The sequence below is a fragment of the Calonectris borealis genome, chromosome 26 (assembly GCF_964195595.1).
Source record: "Calonectris borealis chromosome 26, bCalBor7.hap1.2, whole genome shotgun sequence".
Lineage (NCBI taxonomy): Eukaryota > Metazoa > Chordata > Aves > Procellariiformes > Procellariidae > Calonectris > Calonectris borealis.
In genome coordinates, this window is record NC_134337.1 from 2,931,813 (window position 1) to 2,949,540 (window position 17,728).

General features: G+C 51.6%; 1 protein-coding gene across 1 annotated transcript; it reads left to right on the top strand.

Moving 5' to 3' along the window:
• Window positions 1–4,438: 4,438 nt before the first annotated feature.
• RBM15 (RNA binding motif protein 15) lies at window positions 4,439–7,739 on the top strand. The gene has a single exon (XM_075174005.1). It carries the CDS (start codon window positions 4,540–4,542, stop codon window positions 7,411–7,413), a length of 2,874 nt encoding a protein of 957 aa, XP_075030106.1. The 5' UTR covers window positions 4,439–4,539; the 3' UTR covers window positions 7,414–7,739.
• Window positions 7,740–17,728: the final 9,989 nt, after the last annotated feature.

Below are 17,728 nucleotides of genomic sequence, written 5' to 3' on the forward strand. Positions count from 1 at the left end.
GAGCGGAGGAGGGGGGGGTTAGGAGGGGCTGCGCCAGGGCAGAGGGCCCAGCTCCTGCGGCCGGCCCCGGGCAGGGCTGCGGCAGCGGGGCCGGATCAGGCCCCGGTAATTCATGGGCTGCCGTTGCCCTCTGCCGGCAGCGGGACAGGCAGGGGCTGCCTGCTCTGCCTGCCGGGCAGGATGGGGCAGAGCCCCGGGGGGCATGGGGCTGGGTCCCCGGGGTGGCAGGAGGCTGGGGAGCAGCCGGGTGCCTGCGGCTGCTCTTTGCAAGGATGCTCCGAGGAGGTCGACGGGGCGCCGGGACCACCCCGCTTGAGGAACCGCTGCAAAAGCTGTCCCCAAAGCCCTCAGGGACGGTGCTGAGCAGAGCTGAACCAGGGCGAAGGGAGCAGTTAACGCGAGCCGAGGCACAGGGCAGAGTGAGGAGTCTTGAACTTGACCCCCATCCTCCCCGCGAGGCTGCCGGACATCGTTTTCCCGGCTGCAGGAAGAAATCGGCTCTCTCCCGACTTTCCTCGAGGTACTGGGAGCTGCCCTGCGGTTCGTTGCCAAACCTCACCGGCATCCCGCAGGGTGGATGTTCTCCAGTTTTTTTTTCTGCTGGCAAAGGCGAGGTCTGGACCGCTGCGGAGATCGTCGCGAGAATTGCAGCGACCGTTCAGGGGAACCTTTCGCCTCCTCTCCGGGTCAGAGTGCGCGACAGCTCGCTCCTGTGCTGGCAGCTCCGGTCCCGGGAGGGCTCTTGTGGCCTCGCCTAAGTGAAGCTAATGTATTTCGACGTCTCTAATGGCCAGCTGGGATGCAAGCGCATCTCCAGGAAGAAAGGCAGCTTGTCTGAATGCAGAACTGCAAACAAGCAAACGCCTTGCCAGTCGAGATGCTCGCAAGTCTTCTGCCCGTGTCGATCAGCGGGGCTCAGAGCTGGGGCTTTGGGATCCTGTCGGGGAGTTCTCTTTGCTTGTCCTCCTCCATCAGACTGACCTGTTCCTCTGCAATCATCTCCAGCCAGGTTTTGAAAAGAAGACGCACAGTTAAACCCCTAGAGAAAGGTTTTTGCAGGAAAACAGCAGGTTTCCTTGGTTCTACAACACCCAAGTATCCTCTGGGATGAGCCCAGCTCCGCAGAGGGACCTGGATATCCAACTCCCACGGACACCAAATGTAATTAGATGTTTATATCTAGACCAGGGGCTCAAGGGCCATCTGGCACCTTAATTATTCATACACATATACATAAGCGCAGACAGAGGGCTCTTTATCTAGCCTGGGCCTGGGGGGAGATTCCTTCTTAAGCCGGCTCGTTTCTCATGGCCTGACAAAGCGTGCCCTTCTCCAGGGCTGGTCTCAGGTGCTGCGTTGCCTTTTTCCAGTGCCAAAACCCGCTCCAAAACGCACCGGTGCTGCTGAACCGGGCGCTGCAGAGATCCATGTCGACGGCGACTGATGTGGAGGTGGAAAAATCCAGGAGGAGAAGAGTCCTCCCTTGGAAGGAGCGGGTCAGGAGGAGTGAAATCAGATTAAATGTCCGTCAGGAGGGCCCGTCCCTGCCATGATGTGGCCCAGCGCTCCCCCAAGGTGTCTTTTAAGCCGTGACTCATCAGCTGAGGAATTTTAATTTCTGTGTTTCTCTCCCAACCCGAGGCAGCACGAGGAAGCGGTTAGGACCTTGGCAGATAGAAGTCTCTATCACTAGCTGTTTAAAGTGATGCATTTCCTCTCAAGCCAGTGGAGCTGTGCCAGGTTTTACCAGATGTAACCTCAAAGATGAAGCTGGAATATGACAAAATAGGTTTTTCCCCACAGTTTTATCTTACCTAGCCGAGGAGTGATTCCTCAGCTCCTCTGTGATGCTCTGACAGACGCCACGGGACATGCAGGAGGGAAGCTGGCGGGGAGGGGTATCTGCATGGGATGTGGGTCCAGACTAAAATGATGCTTTTTTTAATTGTAAACTGGGATATTCTGCTCCCCAAAGCATGCTGTGGGCTGGGGCTCCTTCCTCAATCCATCCCATCCCAGCCTCCAGAAACCTTTCTCGCAACCCTGGCCCTGGAAGTGAGATATTTCTGTAAACTGGTAGCACCTTGACAGAATAGCAATTTTTTTGGGGGGGGGGATAAAAAAAAGCCCGAGCTTTATCCTTCAGTTATCCTTTATCCTTCCGCTCTCCCCAGGAAAGCGGCTTTTTCCGGTGGAAAGACAAGAGCAGCGGTTGCGATAAGCCTGACAGACTCCAGGTCTCGCTCAGCCGAGGCTCCTCCGCGCCGGTGATGCCACCCCTCCCTCACATACCTTTGTATCACTTCATCTGGATGATCCACATCCATCTAATTGTATCTGTCTTCCATACATTTTACGATAATGATATCCACATGAGCCGAACTCCCATATCATTGCGGGTCTGTTTCCGATATGCGTGTTAGGTTAACTCAGCGTTGTTACATAGGAGGATCTCATTTTCTGAAGCTCAACGTATATTTCAAACACGGTTTCTATCACTCCTAGGTCTATGTTTAGACATCAGCTATTTACCCACTCCTGAAAACCCACCCACAATTTCAGGAGCCTCTGTGTACCATCTCTGTCAGAAGGAGATGATATGACAGGGAGAAATGCAGTCTAATGGACCGCTATTAAAAAATCTGATTCAATTCCCCCTCCGTTGGATTTAGGCGTTCCTGGGGAGCGATCTTATTTCCATGGGGTGACACAGAGCTGCGAGGACATTTCACTCAGAGGCACAGCCAGGGAACATTGTGCTTTCTGCTCTCCTTATTTCAAACCACTTAGGCTGTGATTATAAAACATGGCTCAGGGGGGCCGTAGCATCGTTGGGTTAAATGAAGTTCTTCCTGCTGCAGTGTGGTTGCAGGGTTTTTTTTTTCCCCTCCTCAGGTACTGCTGGATTGCGACGCGTTTCGATGGCAGCCAGGAAGAACGAACAAATAATTCTCCAGCGGAGCCCTGGGGGTGTGAAATTAGGGTTTGGGGGGGTTATTTATGGGATAGTAGGATGCAGGGGCAGCACTTCCACCGGGGTCCTCCCCTGCCACAGCTTTCTCACCCTTTGAACCTTTATTTTTCCATTCTACGCACAGGCAGAGCAGGGGAGCGAAGAGGAGCGCGAGTACAGGGGCCCAGAACACTGGGGAAAGCGAAAATATATCAGCATAACTAACGATTTCTGTGATGGTTTAAATGGGGAATACTGCAAACGGTTCGAACGCCTCCAGTGAGCAGTAACAGGGCGAGGCGCGACCGTGACAGGCGGACAGTCCCCGGCCCTGCTCCCGGCCGCTCCTCCTCAGGCCCCGACACCCAGGAGGGGAGGGCCGGGCCCCGGGTCACGCTGCCGGCCCAGGGACCTGCGGGACCCCCACAGCCGCACCGGGAGGTGTTTCAGTGCATTTCCTGGTGCGGACACGTACATGGCAACAGGCGGAGGGCAGAACAGGCACTGACTGTAGACCGAGCTGTCGCGACCGGCCTGATCGCTCTCTCCTTTCCCCCTCGGCCCTTCCCTCCGGTGAAGTTGAGCCCCAGCCCACCCCGGCGGCGTTTATCCCGCGGCCGCTCGCGCGTCCCCGCCGGCTGAGGAGACGGGCGGAGACCGCACCTCCGCCCCCTCAGCTCCGCGCCGCAGCCCGGCGCGCTCTGAACCCTGAGCCGCGGCCGCAAGGCGAACTCTGCCGGGGAAACCGCCCCCTTCCCCGCTACGACCAATCAGAGACAGAGCAAGCGTGACTGATCTACGCTTTAGCCTATCCGCAAGCTATCTGACTGCAACCAATCAGATGCCTGGGGAGCTTTTTGTCGCCCAATGATAAACGAAGAATGGAGCTTGGGCAGCAGCCCGCGCTTCTTCGGGAGCGGCGTAGATTTCAGCCAATCAGAGCAGCGTAGGAAAGGTTACCAGTGACCAATGAGGAAAGGGAGCGGGGAAAGAGCAGCTCGCGAGAATTTGAGAGGGACGATGGGAACCCGCGTCTAAGCGAGCGGGCCAATGGGGAAGGGTGGGGTGGGGCCGCAGCAGGACCATTATAACTGGCAGGTAAGAGAGCCAATCAGAAGGAGGAGGTAGGTTCGGCCCAATGGCCAATGAGCAGGGGACGTCCTCCCATGGTTGAACTGCTACGATTGACAGGGGGGTCCCCAATCAGAAGGCCGCGCCCTTCCTAACCGTCCAATGAGCGAGCGGGTTGGGGAGGACTGAGGGGGCGGCTCTTCCCGCCCCCTCCTCGCGGGCGCGCGAGGCCGGCCGGCGGAAGGACAGCACGCTGAACCAATCGGAAGGGGCAGAGAGGGGGAATGGGCGGGCCTTCCGCCCGGCGTGGGCGAGGGGGTGGGGGTGACGCGCTTGGCGGCCAACGAGGGCGGCGGGCCGGCGCCGAGCGCCCAATGGGCGCCGGGGGGGCGGGGCTCGCTGCCGCCGCGGCTTCCAAGATGGCGGCGGGTGCGTGAGCGCGGCGGTCAGTCAGTCGGTGAGGCCGCCGGCGGGAGCAGGGCCGGGGGCGGGAGGGGGCCCCGCCGCCCGCCGCCATGAAGGGCAAGGAGCGTTCGCCGGCCAAAGCCAAGCGTTCGCGGGGCGGCGGGGGCGGCGAGGACTCGGCGTCCTCCTCCTCGTCGGCGCGGGGCGAGCGGAGCAGCAAGAAGCCGAGCGGCTCCGGCGGCTCCAACGGCAGCGGCGGGAAAGCGGCGGCAGCGGCGGCCTCCAACGAGAGCAACAGCGGGAGCAGCCGGCGCGGCCCGCACCCGGACAAGGCCGGCCGTGCCGGCAGCCGAGAGTACGAGGCCGGGGCGGCGGCGGCGGGCGGCGGGGGCAGCCGGCACGGCTACGGCAGCGGCAAAACCGCGGAGGCGTCGCGGAGCAGCAGCAGCCGCGGCGGTGGGGGTGAGTCCCGGGCTCCGGCAGCGGCCCCGTCCTCCTCCGCCTCCGAGTCGGGCGGCGGCGGGGAGTACAAGACGCTGAAGATCAGCGAGCTGGGCTCGGCGCTGAGCGACGAGGCGGTGGAGGACGGGCTCTTCCACGAGTTTAAGCGCTTCGGAGACGTGAGTGTCAAAATCAGCCGCCTCCCGCCCGGCACCGGGGCTGCCGACGAGCGCGTGGCCTTTGTCAACTTCCGTCGGCCCGAGGACGCCCGTGCCGCCAAACACGCCCGCGGCCGCCTCGTGCTCTACGACCGCCCGCTGAAAATCGAGGCCGTCTACGTTGGGGGCGGCGGAGGGAGCAGCCGGCGACGCAGCAGCCGTTCCCCGGCGCTGCTGGACAAGGAGTCTCCCTACGGCACGGCAGCCGTAGGGGTGGCGGCCGCGGCGGCGGCGGCTGTACGGCACCCCCCGGCTGGGGCGACGCAGCGGGCCTTGTCACCCGCCGGTAGCGGCGGGGCGCTGGGTTATCGAGACTACCGGCTGCAGCAGCTCGCCCTGGGCCGCTTGCCGCCTCCGCCCCCTCTGCCCAGGGAATTGGAGAGGGAGAGGGACTACGGGGGTTTCTACGAAGCACGAGTGCGGCCGGCCTATGGGCTGGAGCGGGTGGCCGGTGTGGCGGCTGCTGGGGGCTTTCGTGGAGGAGGAGGGGGTGCTGGAGCCGCCGGCGAGGAGGAGATCAGCCCCGAGGATGACCAGAGAGCCAACCGCACGTTGTTCCTGGGCAACCTGGACATCACCGTCAGCGAGTCAGATTTACGCCGAGCTTTTGACCGTTTTGGGGTCATCACCGAGGTGGACATCAAAAGGCCGGGGCGCGGGCAGACCAGCACGTATGGTTTTCTTAAATTTGAAAATCTGGACATGGCGCACCGGGCCAAGTTGGCCATGTCGGGAAAGGTGCTTCTACGCAACCCCATCAAGATTGGGTATGGTAAAGCCACTCCGACTACCAGGCTCTGGGTGGGTGGCCTTGGGCCCTGGGTGCCCCTCGCTGCCCTGGCCAGGGAGTTTGATCGGTTTGGCACCATTCGCACTATCGATTACCGCAAAGGTGATTCGTGGGCTTATATCCAGTATGAGAGCTTGGACGCGGCGCAGGCAGCGTGCACCCACATGCGTGGTTTTCCCTTGGGTGGGCCAGATCGCCGCCTCCGCGTAGACTTTGCTGACACTGAGCATCGGTACCAGCAGCCCTACCTGCAGCCTCTGCCCTTGCCACCCCCTGCTCATTACGAGCTCGTGGCGGAGGCGGCTGCTTTTGGGGCTCACCGGGGAGCCCCACCTGATCCTCTTCGGGGGGCCCGGGACAGGACGCCACCGTTACTCTATAGAGACCGCGACAGAGACCTTTATCCTGAGACAGAGTGGGTGCCCCCCCCACCCCCTGTACGGGATAGGAGTAATCGGGCAGCTGCCTATGACCCACTGGAAAGCCTGGAGCGCCGCCGGGATGGTTGGTCCTTGGAGCGGGACCGAGGGGAGAGGGAATTGGGCAGTAGTAGTAGGGATCAGCCTAGGAAACGGAGACTGGCGGAGGATGGAGGCCGGCACTTGGACCGCTCTCCAGACAGTGAGCGCTCCTCTTCCTCCCGGAAGCGTCACTGTTTAGCCACAACCTCTCCACCGGACCGCAGCCCCGAGCTCCTCGGAGGGAGGGAGCGTTACAGTAGTGACCCCGAGCGCTCGTCCTCCCGCTTGCTCCTCTTGGAGCGGCCCTCGCCTGTCCGGGAATCGCGCAGGGGCAGCCTGGAGCGGGGTCAGAACGAAAAGCGCGACCGCAAGAATTCCGCCGAAAGGGAGCGGAAACATCGCGCTTCTGCGGCAGCTGCCGCGCAGGAGTGCAAAAGTCCAGCCAAAAAGGATGAGCGCGCTACGGAAGGAGGTGGCGGCGGCTCCCGCCTCAAACCTCCTCCTCAGAAACAGCAGCAGGATGGAGCGTCGCAGGCCGGGGGAGCCCCCAAGCTGTGCTTGGCTTGGCAGGGGATGCTTCTGCTGAAGAACAGCAACTTCCCGTCCAATATGCATCTGCTTCAGGGGGACCTCGGCGTTGCCAGCAGTCTCCTCGTGGAGGGAGCGACTGGTGGGAAAGTAGCTCAGCTCAAGATCACCCAACGTCTTCGTCTGGACCAGCCCAAGCTGGACGAGGTCAATCGTCGCATCAAAGTGGCGGGTCCCAACGGCTACGCCATCCTTTTGGCTGTGCCCGGCGCATCAGACAACCGCTCCGCAGCTGGAGCTGCCGAGGCCGCCACCACCTCCACCCAGAGGCCACTCAGGAATCTGGTGTCCTATCTAAAGCAAAAGCAGGCTGCTGGGGTGATCAGCCTCCCTGTGGGGGGTAACAAAGACAAGGAGAACAGCGGGGTCCTGCACGCCTTTCCGCCCTGCGATTTCTCCCAGCAATTCCTGGACTCCACGGCCAAGGCGTTGGCCAAATCAGAGGACGACTATCTGGTCATGATCATTGTCCGTGGGGCGTCCTAAGGCCCTCATGTTCTCTGTACCCAACCCTGCCTACTCCTCCACACAGCCCCTCCAGCGTGTGCCAGGTGCTATGGGATACAGCCTTAGCCAGCCCTGTCATTATTTTAAATTAGATCTTTGTTTGTAGGTGACTTTCCCTGCCCGTTTTTCTGTTACTACATTTTTCTATAAAGTTAGAAGCCAGAAAGGTTGGTTAGCCGTTAGCGTGAATAGGATATTTTGAGAATCCCCTGTCAGTGGGGATAGCAGGGAGGCTAGGCCTGCTTTGATTTACAAAAAAAAAAGAAAAAAAAAAAAAAAGAAAAAAAAAAAGAGAAAAACAAAAACTGGGGGAGGGGGGGGAAAGAACAAACTCCCGTCTTCTTAATTTTGATTCGTGTCCTTTTTTCATTTCATGTATTTTAAAGCAAGTTCAATAGCTCATCCTCGATAGAGTTACAAACCTAAAAGACCAGATTTAAAGCACTCAGTAGTTTAAATGGAAAACCACATACTTACTAGCGGACTGGTGTCAGCTCATTTGTTTCGAGTCCTTGAAATTCTGTGACGGCCTCGGGCCAGCGGCCCTGTGGCACGCGCGATCCCTTTCCTCAGGAGCCTGAATGGTTTCCCTTTGGGTTGCATGGCTCAAGGTTGATGTCCTTCAGGTGACCAGCACCTGCTCTCGGGTACACTGCAGAACATTTAATTCCTTTATTGGGCGTTTGATAATTTCATCCAGCCCCTCGAAATGCATGCACTGAAAGTATGCTTTTTTAACAGGTGTATTTCTCCTATTTCTCTCAGTTCTGTTGTATCCCATATATGCACTTTGGGTTTGTAGCAGTGACAATGTTTGGTAAATAGCTGAGGACTTTGTTACAAACCATGAATGTCTTGTGCTTACTCTGGTATGCAAGAAACAAGGAGGTGCTTTAAGAATAACTTTAGTTATATTGTGGTTTTTTGTTTTTACTGCCTTTTTTCAAAGAGTTGCAGGTACAGTGGGGTCTGGTTCCACAGTGCAAACTCTGAGCAAGTGTGCTTCTCTCCAGAGATGGTTTTAATTCTGTGATAATTTAATTACATAAAAGTTCTCATTAACATTTTACCTCTTTGTTAATAGCAAGAAACTGCTGTCTGCTAGGGACTTTTCAGGTACAGTACAGTGGGCATTACATGAGGTTTATCATTTTATAGGCACCTGGAGTAAAGTGTTTTTAGCATCCTGGAGAAGTATTAAGAGTGCTCCGAGATGCTGAGGTTTGAGCTCTTGTTCCTATGATTCTAGGAGGAAAGGGTTTGCTTTTTTTCAAAGAACTTAGTTCATTTTCTCTTAATGTGTTTTCCCCACTGATTGGGCACTTTTCTCCAGCTGTCTTGGCCACCTTGCTAATACAGGCATTTAGGAGGGAAGAAGGGATCTAAATCCCTGTTTTGTTTAACAACCGAAAGGATGTTGCAGCTAGCTTCTAAACTGAAGTGTAAATCTGACTGTATCTATTTACAGGCCCCAAAAATGTAATCTTGCACTTAAACCCAGAATGTAGTCTTGCACTTAGCCACGTTTTCATGGACTTGGGCAATGTAAAAGCGATGCTTCTTCACCCAGTCGATCCTCCGCTATATTCCTTGGGCATTTGATACAGGGACAAGTTGATTTCTTTTTCAACTTGCACGATACAAAAATCGAGTTCAAAATGCGGAATAGTACATGAAGGAGGAAACGTCTTGAATGTATTTTATGGGCACAGCAGTTCTGAAGCGTGACAGTACTTGCTTGAGATTCGCTGTCACAAAAATATGAATTTCTGTAATACCGCTTTGCTGAACCACTCGTCAGAGAGTGCTTTGGTTTAAGTGGGCTTTGATTTCCTTTATCTGACCGGAATGAGTAGACGTAGTATCCCGAGCATCGCGGTGAACTGAGAACTTGAATGTGGCAGCGTATCTTGAAAACAGGTTTTGGTTTTATAGCTACTTTTCTTTCTAAATGGAAACTTACAGGCCTCATTTAATGCTCTTAAATGTTTGAGGGTAAAATCCAGGATTTCTGGGTTGTTGTCCTTCAGCGTGAATGTGATAGACTTAGATGGCAGAATTCAGCTGTTCATCTTACTATTAACAATGAGAATTTTTCGAAATGACACCGATAACGCAAATAACTGTATGTTTTAGAAGACACAGCGTATTTACCACTTATTGCAAAGAATGTCTGTTTTAATTCTAGCAGGTGTCTGTTGTGTGTCAGCCGGTAATCAACGCTGCTGCGAACTCACTTGAAGTGCTGCTTGCATTTAGAGTGAGTTTTCTCGTTGCATCTGACATGAGTCACTCGCAAGCGCAGAGTTTTAAAGGAAAGAAACCTGAACCGCTGGGAATTCAAATCTGCCCTAAACCAAAAAAAGAAGCACTAGCGTTGTTTGTGTTCAACACTTAAACTTGCTGAGAACAGTGTTCGTTACCCTGATACGCAGTAGGCACCTGCTTTTAAAACCCGTAAAACTTGGGGTCAACATAGCTTGTCAAAGCAAACTCAGTGTGGGAACCCATTTGGAAAGAGCATCCTAGGTGCACTTCCATTTTTCCTAGTAAAATAGCGGTGGTTATACCTGCCGCGGGCTTTTATGAGTCAAAATTGTGCTGCGCTGGAGGGTAATAAGGAACAGGCAAGGCTGTATTTGACTCCAGGTTTTCTGGTTCCTTATTTAATGGAGTACCTGCTTCTTTAAATCTGGTTTATTTGTGGTTGCTGCTCTGTTTTGTAAGCAAGGATTTTTAACACCCTTTGAGGGTTCTTAATGTCAAAACATAGTTGACTGGCAACATTTTTTTTGCCGGCACTTAAGTTCACGTGCTGCCATCAAGGCTGGTGCAGCTTGGTCGGCTGTGCTTTTCTCTTAGGCTCTGAAGTGTGCACCATTGGAGTAACTGTCCACTAAAAGTCGTCTTGGCCAGGGCGGAATGCGAGTAGAAGTCCGTATGTAATACCACCTCTGTATAGAGCAAAACAGATGTAGCAGACTTTAACGCTCTTGTTGTGTTTGGCATTCTGTTGCTCAGCTCAGTATTTCTTCTAACGTTGTGTGCAGCTGATGTTCCTATATTTCATTAGTTTGTTGAATTAGCGTGGAAAAAGGATGTCCTTTTCCTGAATCATTTCATAGTTGTGTTTTATGCTTTGGGGAAAGAACCTCAAATGACTCATACTTTTGTTTAAAATTGTAGGGTTTTTTTTTTTTAATTGGAAACTTTACGCAACTTCCTTGGCTGCCGGCCAGGGGCTTTGTTTGCTCCCGTCTAGTGACCGCTCTGCTGTTCACTGGGACTGCGGTGCGAACACTGAGGTTACCCTCAACTCCAGAGGTTTCAGGTTCCTGGGTTACAAGTACCGACGCGTCCTTGTAAGCATCCTAGAGAGAGGAGGGCGTTACGTGCCAGGCAGACAAATCTCACCCTCTCTCTTTTTTCTTTTTTCTTTTTTTTTTTTTTACAAGGATGTTAAAGGATTGAAATGTTTTGGTGGCAACTTGCTCAGCCCCCTGTGGAGGGCGGAGAAGAGAGTTTTAGATGTCTTGCATCGGTTGGGGAACCGTCTGGTTGATGGTAACTGAGGTGAAAGGCCTTAAGTATTAACGGGGAGGAGGAGTGAATCAAAATTGTGAAGACAGGTTCAAAAACTCTGAGGACTCAGGGAAAAATGGCTTGGAAAATCGTAGTTCCTGGCTTTAAGAAAAACAGTGTTGAGGGCAGTACTCCGGGGGAGTCTGCTGTACGCCTGTTGAACAGCAACAAGAGTGGAAGAAATTATTGCCATCTGACTGGAGAGCTTTTGGGGTTCTTTCCCTTTTGTCTCCCCCTTTATTACTTTCTGCAGATAGCACCGAAGGACAGATATTCCAATGATTTATAAACCGAATGATGAGATGATTTTTGTATTAGGCTTAAAGCAGACCGTATGGTTCAGAGAATGGTTAATATTCAACTTCATGCAGTTTTGATTGTGTGAAAATGATGCATGAGAAATACTACTTGAATAGTAACAATTTTAAATTATATTAGGTGTGTCTTTGATTTGACCTTTTCTTTAATATTGGAGTTGTCTGCTGATAAAATTACGCCGCAAAATGAGAACAAAAGAGAAACGTGTAACACTACATTTCATATTTTTGTTGATAAGTTGCCTTCAGGAAATATTCTTTGAGGAAAGTCAACCGAATTACCAATAATTCGGTTGGTTTTTCTCATGGTTAATTATTTTGATGTGTCCCATTAACTGTTACTGAAAGTTGAATAATCATCAGTACTGTAAGCCTAGTTTAACCTTGGTCCAAAAAGAAGCCCTGCACTACTTGTTATGCATCTATACATAGAAGGTGACTTCATTTCAAGGTTTCGTGCCCGTGGGTGGTATTGGTGCTTTTTGAAGTCCAAGTAGAATATTCAGAAAGGCCTTGTAGCTCTTTATGTTCATCTGTATAGTGTAGGGAGGGGAAAAAAAATCTGTTGTATACATTTGTATTGAAATAACATTTTCTTTCCTCCTGCAAGCAAAGCTGGTGGACTGCAGAAGACAACCGCATGGGATACCAAGCTCTAATGGACCTTTGGGAAGAGAAGCTGTGGCTTGTGTGGAATTTACATGGGCCTCTTGATGGAAGAAAGCTTATCTGTTTAGTATTTGTGCATTTTACTAAAATGGCAGCTTTAAAAAAAAAAAAAGTTGTGTATCTGCTATTGTGATGCCAATGCCCGTGTTTTAAGTGGAAAAAAAAAATGACCTCTTTGCTTTGTGCTGTGTACACAAGATTGCTGGAAAAGTAAAGGAATACCCTTTTTATGGCTCACACAGCTTAAAAGTAGCTGTCACTCAAACATGCGCTCACAGTTGAGCTGATTTTGTTTCATTCTAAATAAATTGTTTCTTTTGAGGAAAATGGTTTTTCTGCCTGGAAGTGAATTGACGACAAACGTTTGACCCCTTTGTTTGCAGCGGAGGGGTTACTTGCTGCTGCTGCTCAATGTTTGATCTGATAGTTGTGGGTCTTGAGCAAGAAGCAGGGAGACCGACACTTTCGCGTTGACCAGCCTGTTGTACCAAATCTGAAGAAATCTAGTTGATTGCCTTACTGTGGCCCCCCCTTTGTTTGCAGTGAAAAAGGGGGTCACTTGCTGCTTTACTCCTCACCTTGACGAGGAAGCGGTGCTGATGCTGGCATGCAAGAAGCAGGGAAGCACCACCCTGCGTCTCAGAACGGTGTACAAGTCTGGGGCTTCGCTGGTTTGAAGAGCTGGAGTTCCTGAATTTTAAGTTTCTGATTTATTTTGTTCACCCAACATGTTTGGCTTTAGTTTTGATTATTTTTTTTTTTAATTTTGAAGAAAAAGTTTGAAATTGCTTTGAATCTTGCACGTAAACCTTTGCACCATATTGCCAAAAGAAAGAGCGAAATGAGTCCTTAAAAGTGTTTAAATGATGTTAATAAAGCCTTTCCTGACATACGCGAGGCGCTGCTCCATCGCCAGGGGCTTTTCGGCAGTTATGCAGTGATGGGTTTAGTGCTGAATGGATGAAGAGTTCCTGAGAGCTAGAGTCGGTAATTTAAAACCTTTGCGTTGGTGTCTCAGTGCCTTATTTTGACCGGTTTTGAAGCAAACGGTTCCACACGCCTCGGATTGTGCATGCACCCTGATCGCGTCCCAGGTACGACTGCATGTTTGCTTGCAGTCGCCTCACTGTGTAGTACAGATGGTGAGAGGAAAAAATGGAGGCGGCCTGAAAATGTTGTGTGCTGTAGTTGCTGCGTTCTCCTGTATTGGGGGCTCCTGAGCTGTGGAAGGCTGTTCCAGTGCAGGAGTACAACTCCATGTTTGCTGCAGGAGACTTCGGGCCGCATTTGACAACCGCAGACATCAAGAGGAAGCTAACACTGCTGCATCGTTGGCTTCAGAAACCTCTCGTGTTATGCTTGCCGGTCTTTTAGAATTAATGTGACGTGCAGATGAAGACACCTTGAAATGCAAGCTTGCCCTTGATTGCCTTGACATACTTTAACCTCCTGTGGATAACGAACCTAGTGCTGTCCTGCAGCCATGCAGGATCATTGCTAGGCTGCAGGTGCCTTTCAACAAAAGGATGCCATGGTTGTGCTCTGCAAGGTTCCTGGGGCAAAGAGCTGTGTAAATCCCTAAAACAGGTAAGGGGGCTTAAGAGGTTGAATTGTAATGTAAAAGAAGATGATTTTGTTGTTCGCCTTTTTTTTTTTTTTTCTTTCTTGATTCTCCAGCCTACTAACTTTTTACTAACGTGTTTGCTTCGGTCAACGTGCTGCTCCATCCGCTCTGGGGATGGGAGCGAAGGAACGAACTCTTCGATGTAGCTTCTGTGTTTGCTTTGGGGGTTCCTGTTAATGACCTGAGGTTTCTCTGCCGACCTGGGGCAAGATGCTGCGCGGATAAAACTAAAGGTTTTCAGCTAGGCGAGCTAGAGCTGTTATTTTGACTTCATGAACTGCTTGAATTAACACTGCTTTAACCCAGAATACTATTTATAATTTGTATATGTTGATATGGAAAGCCAAGCCAACGATTGGGCAAAGCTATCTGTTTATGGGATGCTGGTGTAAGCGTTTAAATTAAGCTGTTTATCGTAAATGGGAGCAATTGTAGATATTGCTGATAATGAGGGGAGGGAAGCGGGGAGGGGAGATTCGGGAGATGCCTTTTCTTCCAGAAGTTGGTGTTTGTAGTTAAAATTCATATTTTTGCAATGTATTTCATGTTCTGTTGAGATATGACTTCTGAATCTGGTATAATTTGAAGCGTTGTACAAAAGGTTTGGGGCTGGTAGTAATAACGGGAGGCATGTTTCAACCTCGTTAGCTCGGCTGGGTGGTTGATGCCGACAGGAGATGAGTGATCTGTTAGCGTAACCCAAATAAAGGAGGTGTTTTTGACGAGCTGGCTAGCCGCGCGGGTAACCGGGCGTGCGTTCCAGGGCTTGGGCACTTTCCTGCTTTTTGGGTGTGCTTTGACTTGTGTTATGGCAAACGGGGCCGTCGGTGGCTGTTCCAGAAGAGGTCTGCCTCTCTGACTCAGATTTCACTGTGTATTTAACCGGGAGATTGTTCCCTCTCTCCTTTTACGTTACGTATTTATTCAGGAGACTTGGAGGTATCGTGGGATGTGGTGTGGGATGATTCTCCTATGGTTGCTCTGTAATAGCGAGTCGGTTTTCGCGTGCTGGGTCTGCCCCTCTGCCTTCTGAATTGGTTAGAGGGATGCTTCAGCTGCCAGGTAAAGCCAGGCTTTGTTAAAACTAGTCTCTTTGAAGGGTTAAGTGCTCTATATGCATCCTATTAATTTGGCTAATGAGACTTCTGGGGAAAGTGGATTTATAAAGAGAACCAATTAATTAATTGCACTGCAGTAGAAAGTGATGCAAGTGGATTAGACGGGGAACCGGTTATTTGAATTCACATGTTTTTTTAGAATTGTGCTTTTACCAGCCGCAGCTGAATTAATAAGTAAGTTTAAAACATCACATGGCCTAGATTCTGCTCTTCGCTAATAACAAGCTTATGTTCGCCTCGTGCTGCTGGTTTACTATGAAATGGCAAATGCTCTTTGAGGATACGCTCTCACCATGTGTCCTGGTTTTTGGTGCGAGTCGATCAGGCAAGGCGTCTGCAGAAAGGCCAGGGAGAGAAGTGGAAAGTGTCTCGGGCTGATGGCTTTGTGATGCCTATTGTGTCTCCTTCAGTTATTGTCTAGTAGCTGTGTGCCCCAGTTTAATTATTGGCTGGCTTGAGAACTGGGTGAAGTAAACTCTTAAGGCAGGGTAAGCTGCTGAAGGACTCGGTCAGCTGCACCCGGTGTGATGGGTTACTCAGGGCTGATGAACAGGAGCCTGCTGGTGTTCATCCTATTTGTTCACGTGCTGGTGGAGTTGAGGTGCTTCTAGCAGGAGCAGAGAGTGTGTACGTGGTGGCACGAAGGTCTACTGTTTTGTCGACCCTTGGTATCCCGCTCCAGGGGTGTATTAATGAAATGTGGTTGAAGAATTGAGGTGTGGATGCTGTCAAACACGATGGTGTTGCTGTGGGTTAATGAGTTGCCACCTCCCAGCCCAGCTCCTGTGCCTGTGCTTTTGGGTTTGAGCTCATGTGTGTTGTCCCGGGATCGGGATGGGTTGTGTGTGCTCGTGGTCGGCTCCCACAGATGAGCAGATGAGCTGTAGGTTAATTGTGGGTAACGGATACTTCGTCTACTGATCTCCCTGCCTTGACCTTCATACCTAGTTCTGCAATTGGATCTGCAGATCGGTCTGTAGATTTTTAGCTATCTTGAGTATTTCCTGTCCCCAGATCCAGTGAGAGGTCAGGCTGACTTTTAGCAACGCGTACAACTCGGTCCTGCCCCGACCTGGCAGTTTTCCCTGTAATTTCTGCCATTTGTAGCGAGTGAGCACTTAGATCCTTCCGTCTGTATCTCCTTTCGTGTGAAAGTGCTGCTTTTCAAGCCTGTAAAATTAGACACTTTAGGTATGCCTGAGGACACACGTAGGATGCAGAAGGTTTTTGAGTTAAGGGGCGCCAAGGAGGTCTCATGAGGGTTGTGGTTAAGCTCTTGTTGTCATTCAAGGTCAGTTGTCCTGTGGGCCGTGGTGGCGGTTGCAGCCCACTTGGCCAAGGGATTGCTTTTGGTCGTTGCTTGCAGCGTTGGCAGGGCAGCCTTGGGTGCTTCAGCTCTGAACCCAGCACCGTTGCCAGCCTGGGCAGAGGTTCGGTGCAGGATGAACTCTTGAACCACCACGTTGAGGCTCACGGGGAGGGCACGGCGAGGAAGGGGACGTTGTTGTTCCTCGTGCTGCTCCTCTTGGGTGGATGAATACAAGACTTCACGTTTCAATCTGCCAGCCCAGCTTTCTTCTCTTGCACTAAGGCATATCGGCATAGACGCGTTCCCGGCTGGCAGGTCCCTTTTAACGAACGCCTTTGCTCTTCCTCACTGCACGCAGACTTGTGTCCCGGCAGGAGGTTGAGGCTGGGAGAGCCCGGTCCTGGATACCCCATCCCTGCGACTACCCTTATCTCAGCTGGCTTGGCCGTAGCTCCCTTTCCCTGCTTGACCGAAGGCCTGAGGGGTTGGAAATCAATTTATTGGCGTTATATTAGTCACTGGGGTGTCGTAAAGGCACCCTCAGCCTCTCCCGAGCCAGAGTGCAGTCCTTGCGCTATCTTGCCCACGTGAGAAATATCTGTAGGGGAAAGTTTTGCAAAGCTTAGCAGTGACTTAGGAGGCAAAGTCTGTACCGCTCTGGAAATGGAGACTTTGACCCATGAATTACTTCTGAAATTGTCCGTGGCCATGAGCAAGAACTCCCATCTCCTTTGTAGTTACCGCAGGCTTGAAAGCTTTTCCATGAGGATGTCTTAGCTAAAGCTAAAACTTCTGTTTTTTTCAAACATCTGTTTTAATTTTTATTCATTAGGGTAGCTGATAAATTCCCATTGACTTCAGTGAAAATCTTTATGCTACCTTTAAAGATGATCTTCTTTTTTAAAAAAAAAAACAAAAACAAACAAAAATCCCTCCTCACCTCCTGTGGAGGCTTTCATCTCACTGGAAGTGAAACTTTTTAATTCAGGCTTTGCTGAATTTCAGCCTAATAACGCTCTGCATCGCAAAGGCGGCTGCAGGACGTGTTCCAGGCAGGGAGGGAAACAAGCACCAAAAAAAAAAAAAAAAACCCGAGCGTTCCTGTTATCAGCGTGTGTAAGGGCAAGTAAACAGCCGAAACCGCACACGATATCTGCCAAACAAGCGGGTGAAGGAAGAACAGCCTTGTTTCCTGTTGCTGGAAGGCCGTGTTGTCATATCCTCACCCAGCTATTTTAAATTGCTTCTTGCTTTCTTCCTGCGGCTTAAGGTAAAAGCAGAAACCTCAGGGGCGTTGGTAGGTGGAACACCTCGTTTGTGTACCGCCACCCGAAAACCAGACCTGTGCCTGCCGCAGCCGTGAAAAAGCTTCTTGTTCTCCTTTAAAATCTGAATTATGTAGGTTTTTTTTTTTCTCACCCCTGTGGTTAATGAGTGTCCTGCAAAGTTGGTGTTTCTCGCAATATCGCCGCAGGCGAGAGTCTTGCAGTGGTTTTGTGCGTAAAGCAACCGAGGTGCCAAGAAAGGGTCAACGTGAGATCGCAGGTGATGGGTTAAACCCAAAACTTCTCGCCCCTCACCCTGGTCTCAGACCTTCGAGCGGCTGCGTGATTCCTGGCCGGCTCTCCGAGCTCACCCAGAGCTCGTGCACGTCGGAAAAACGGCTGAAACGATT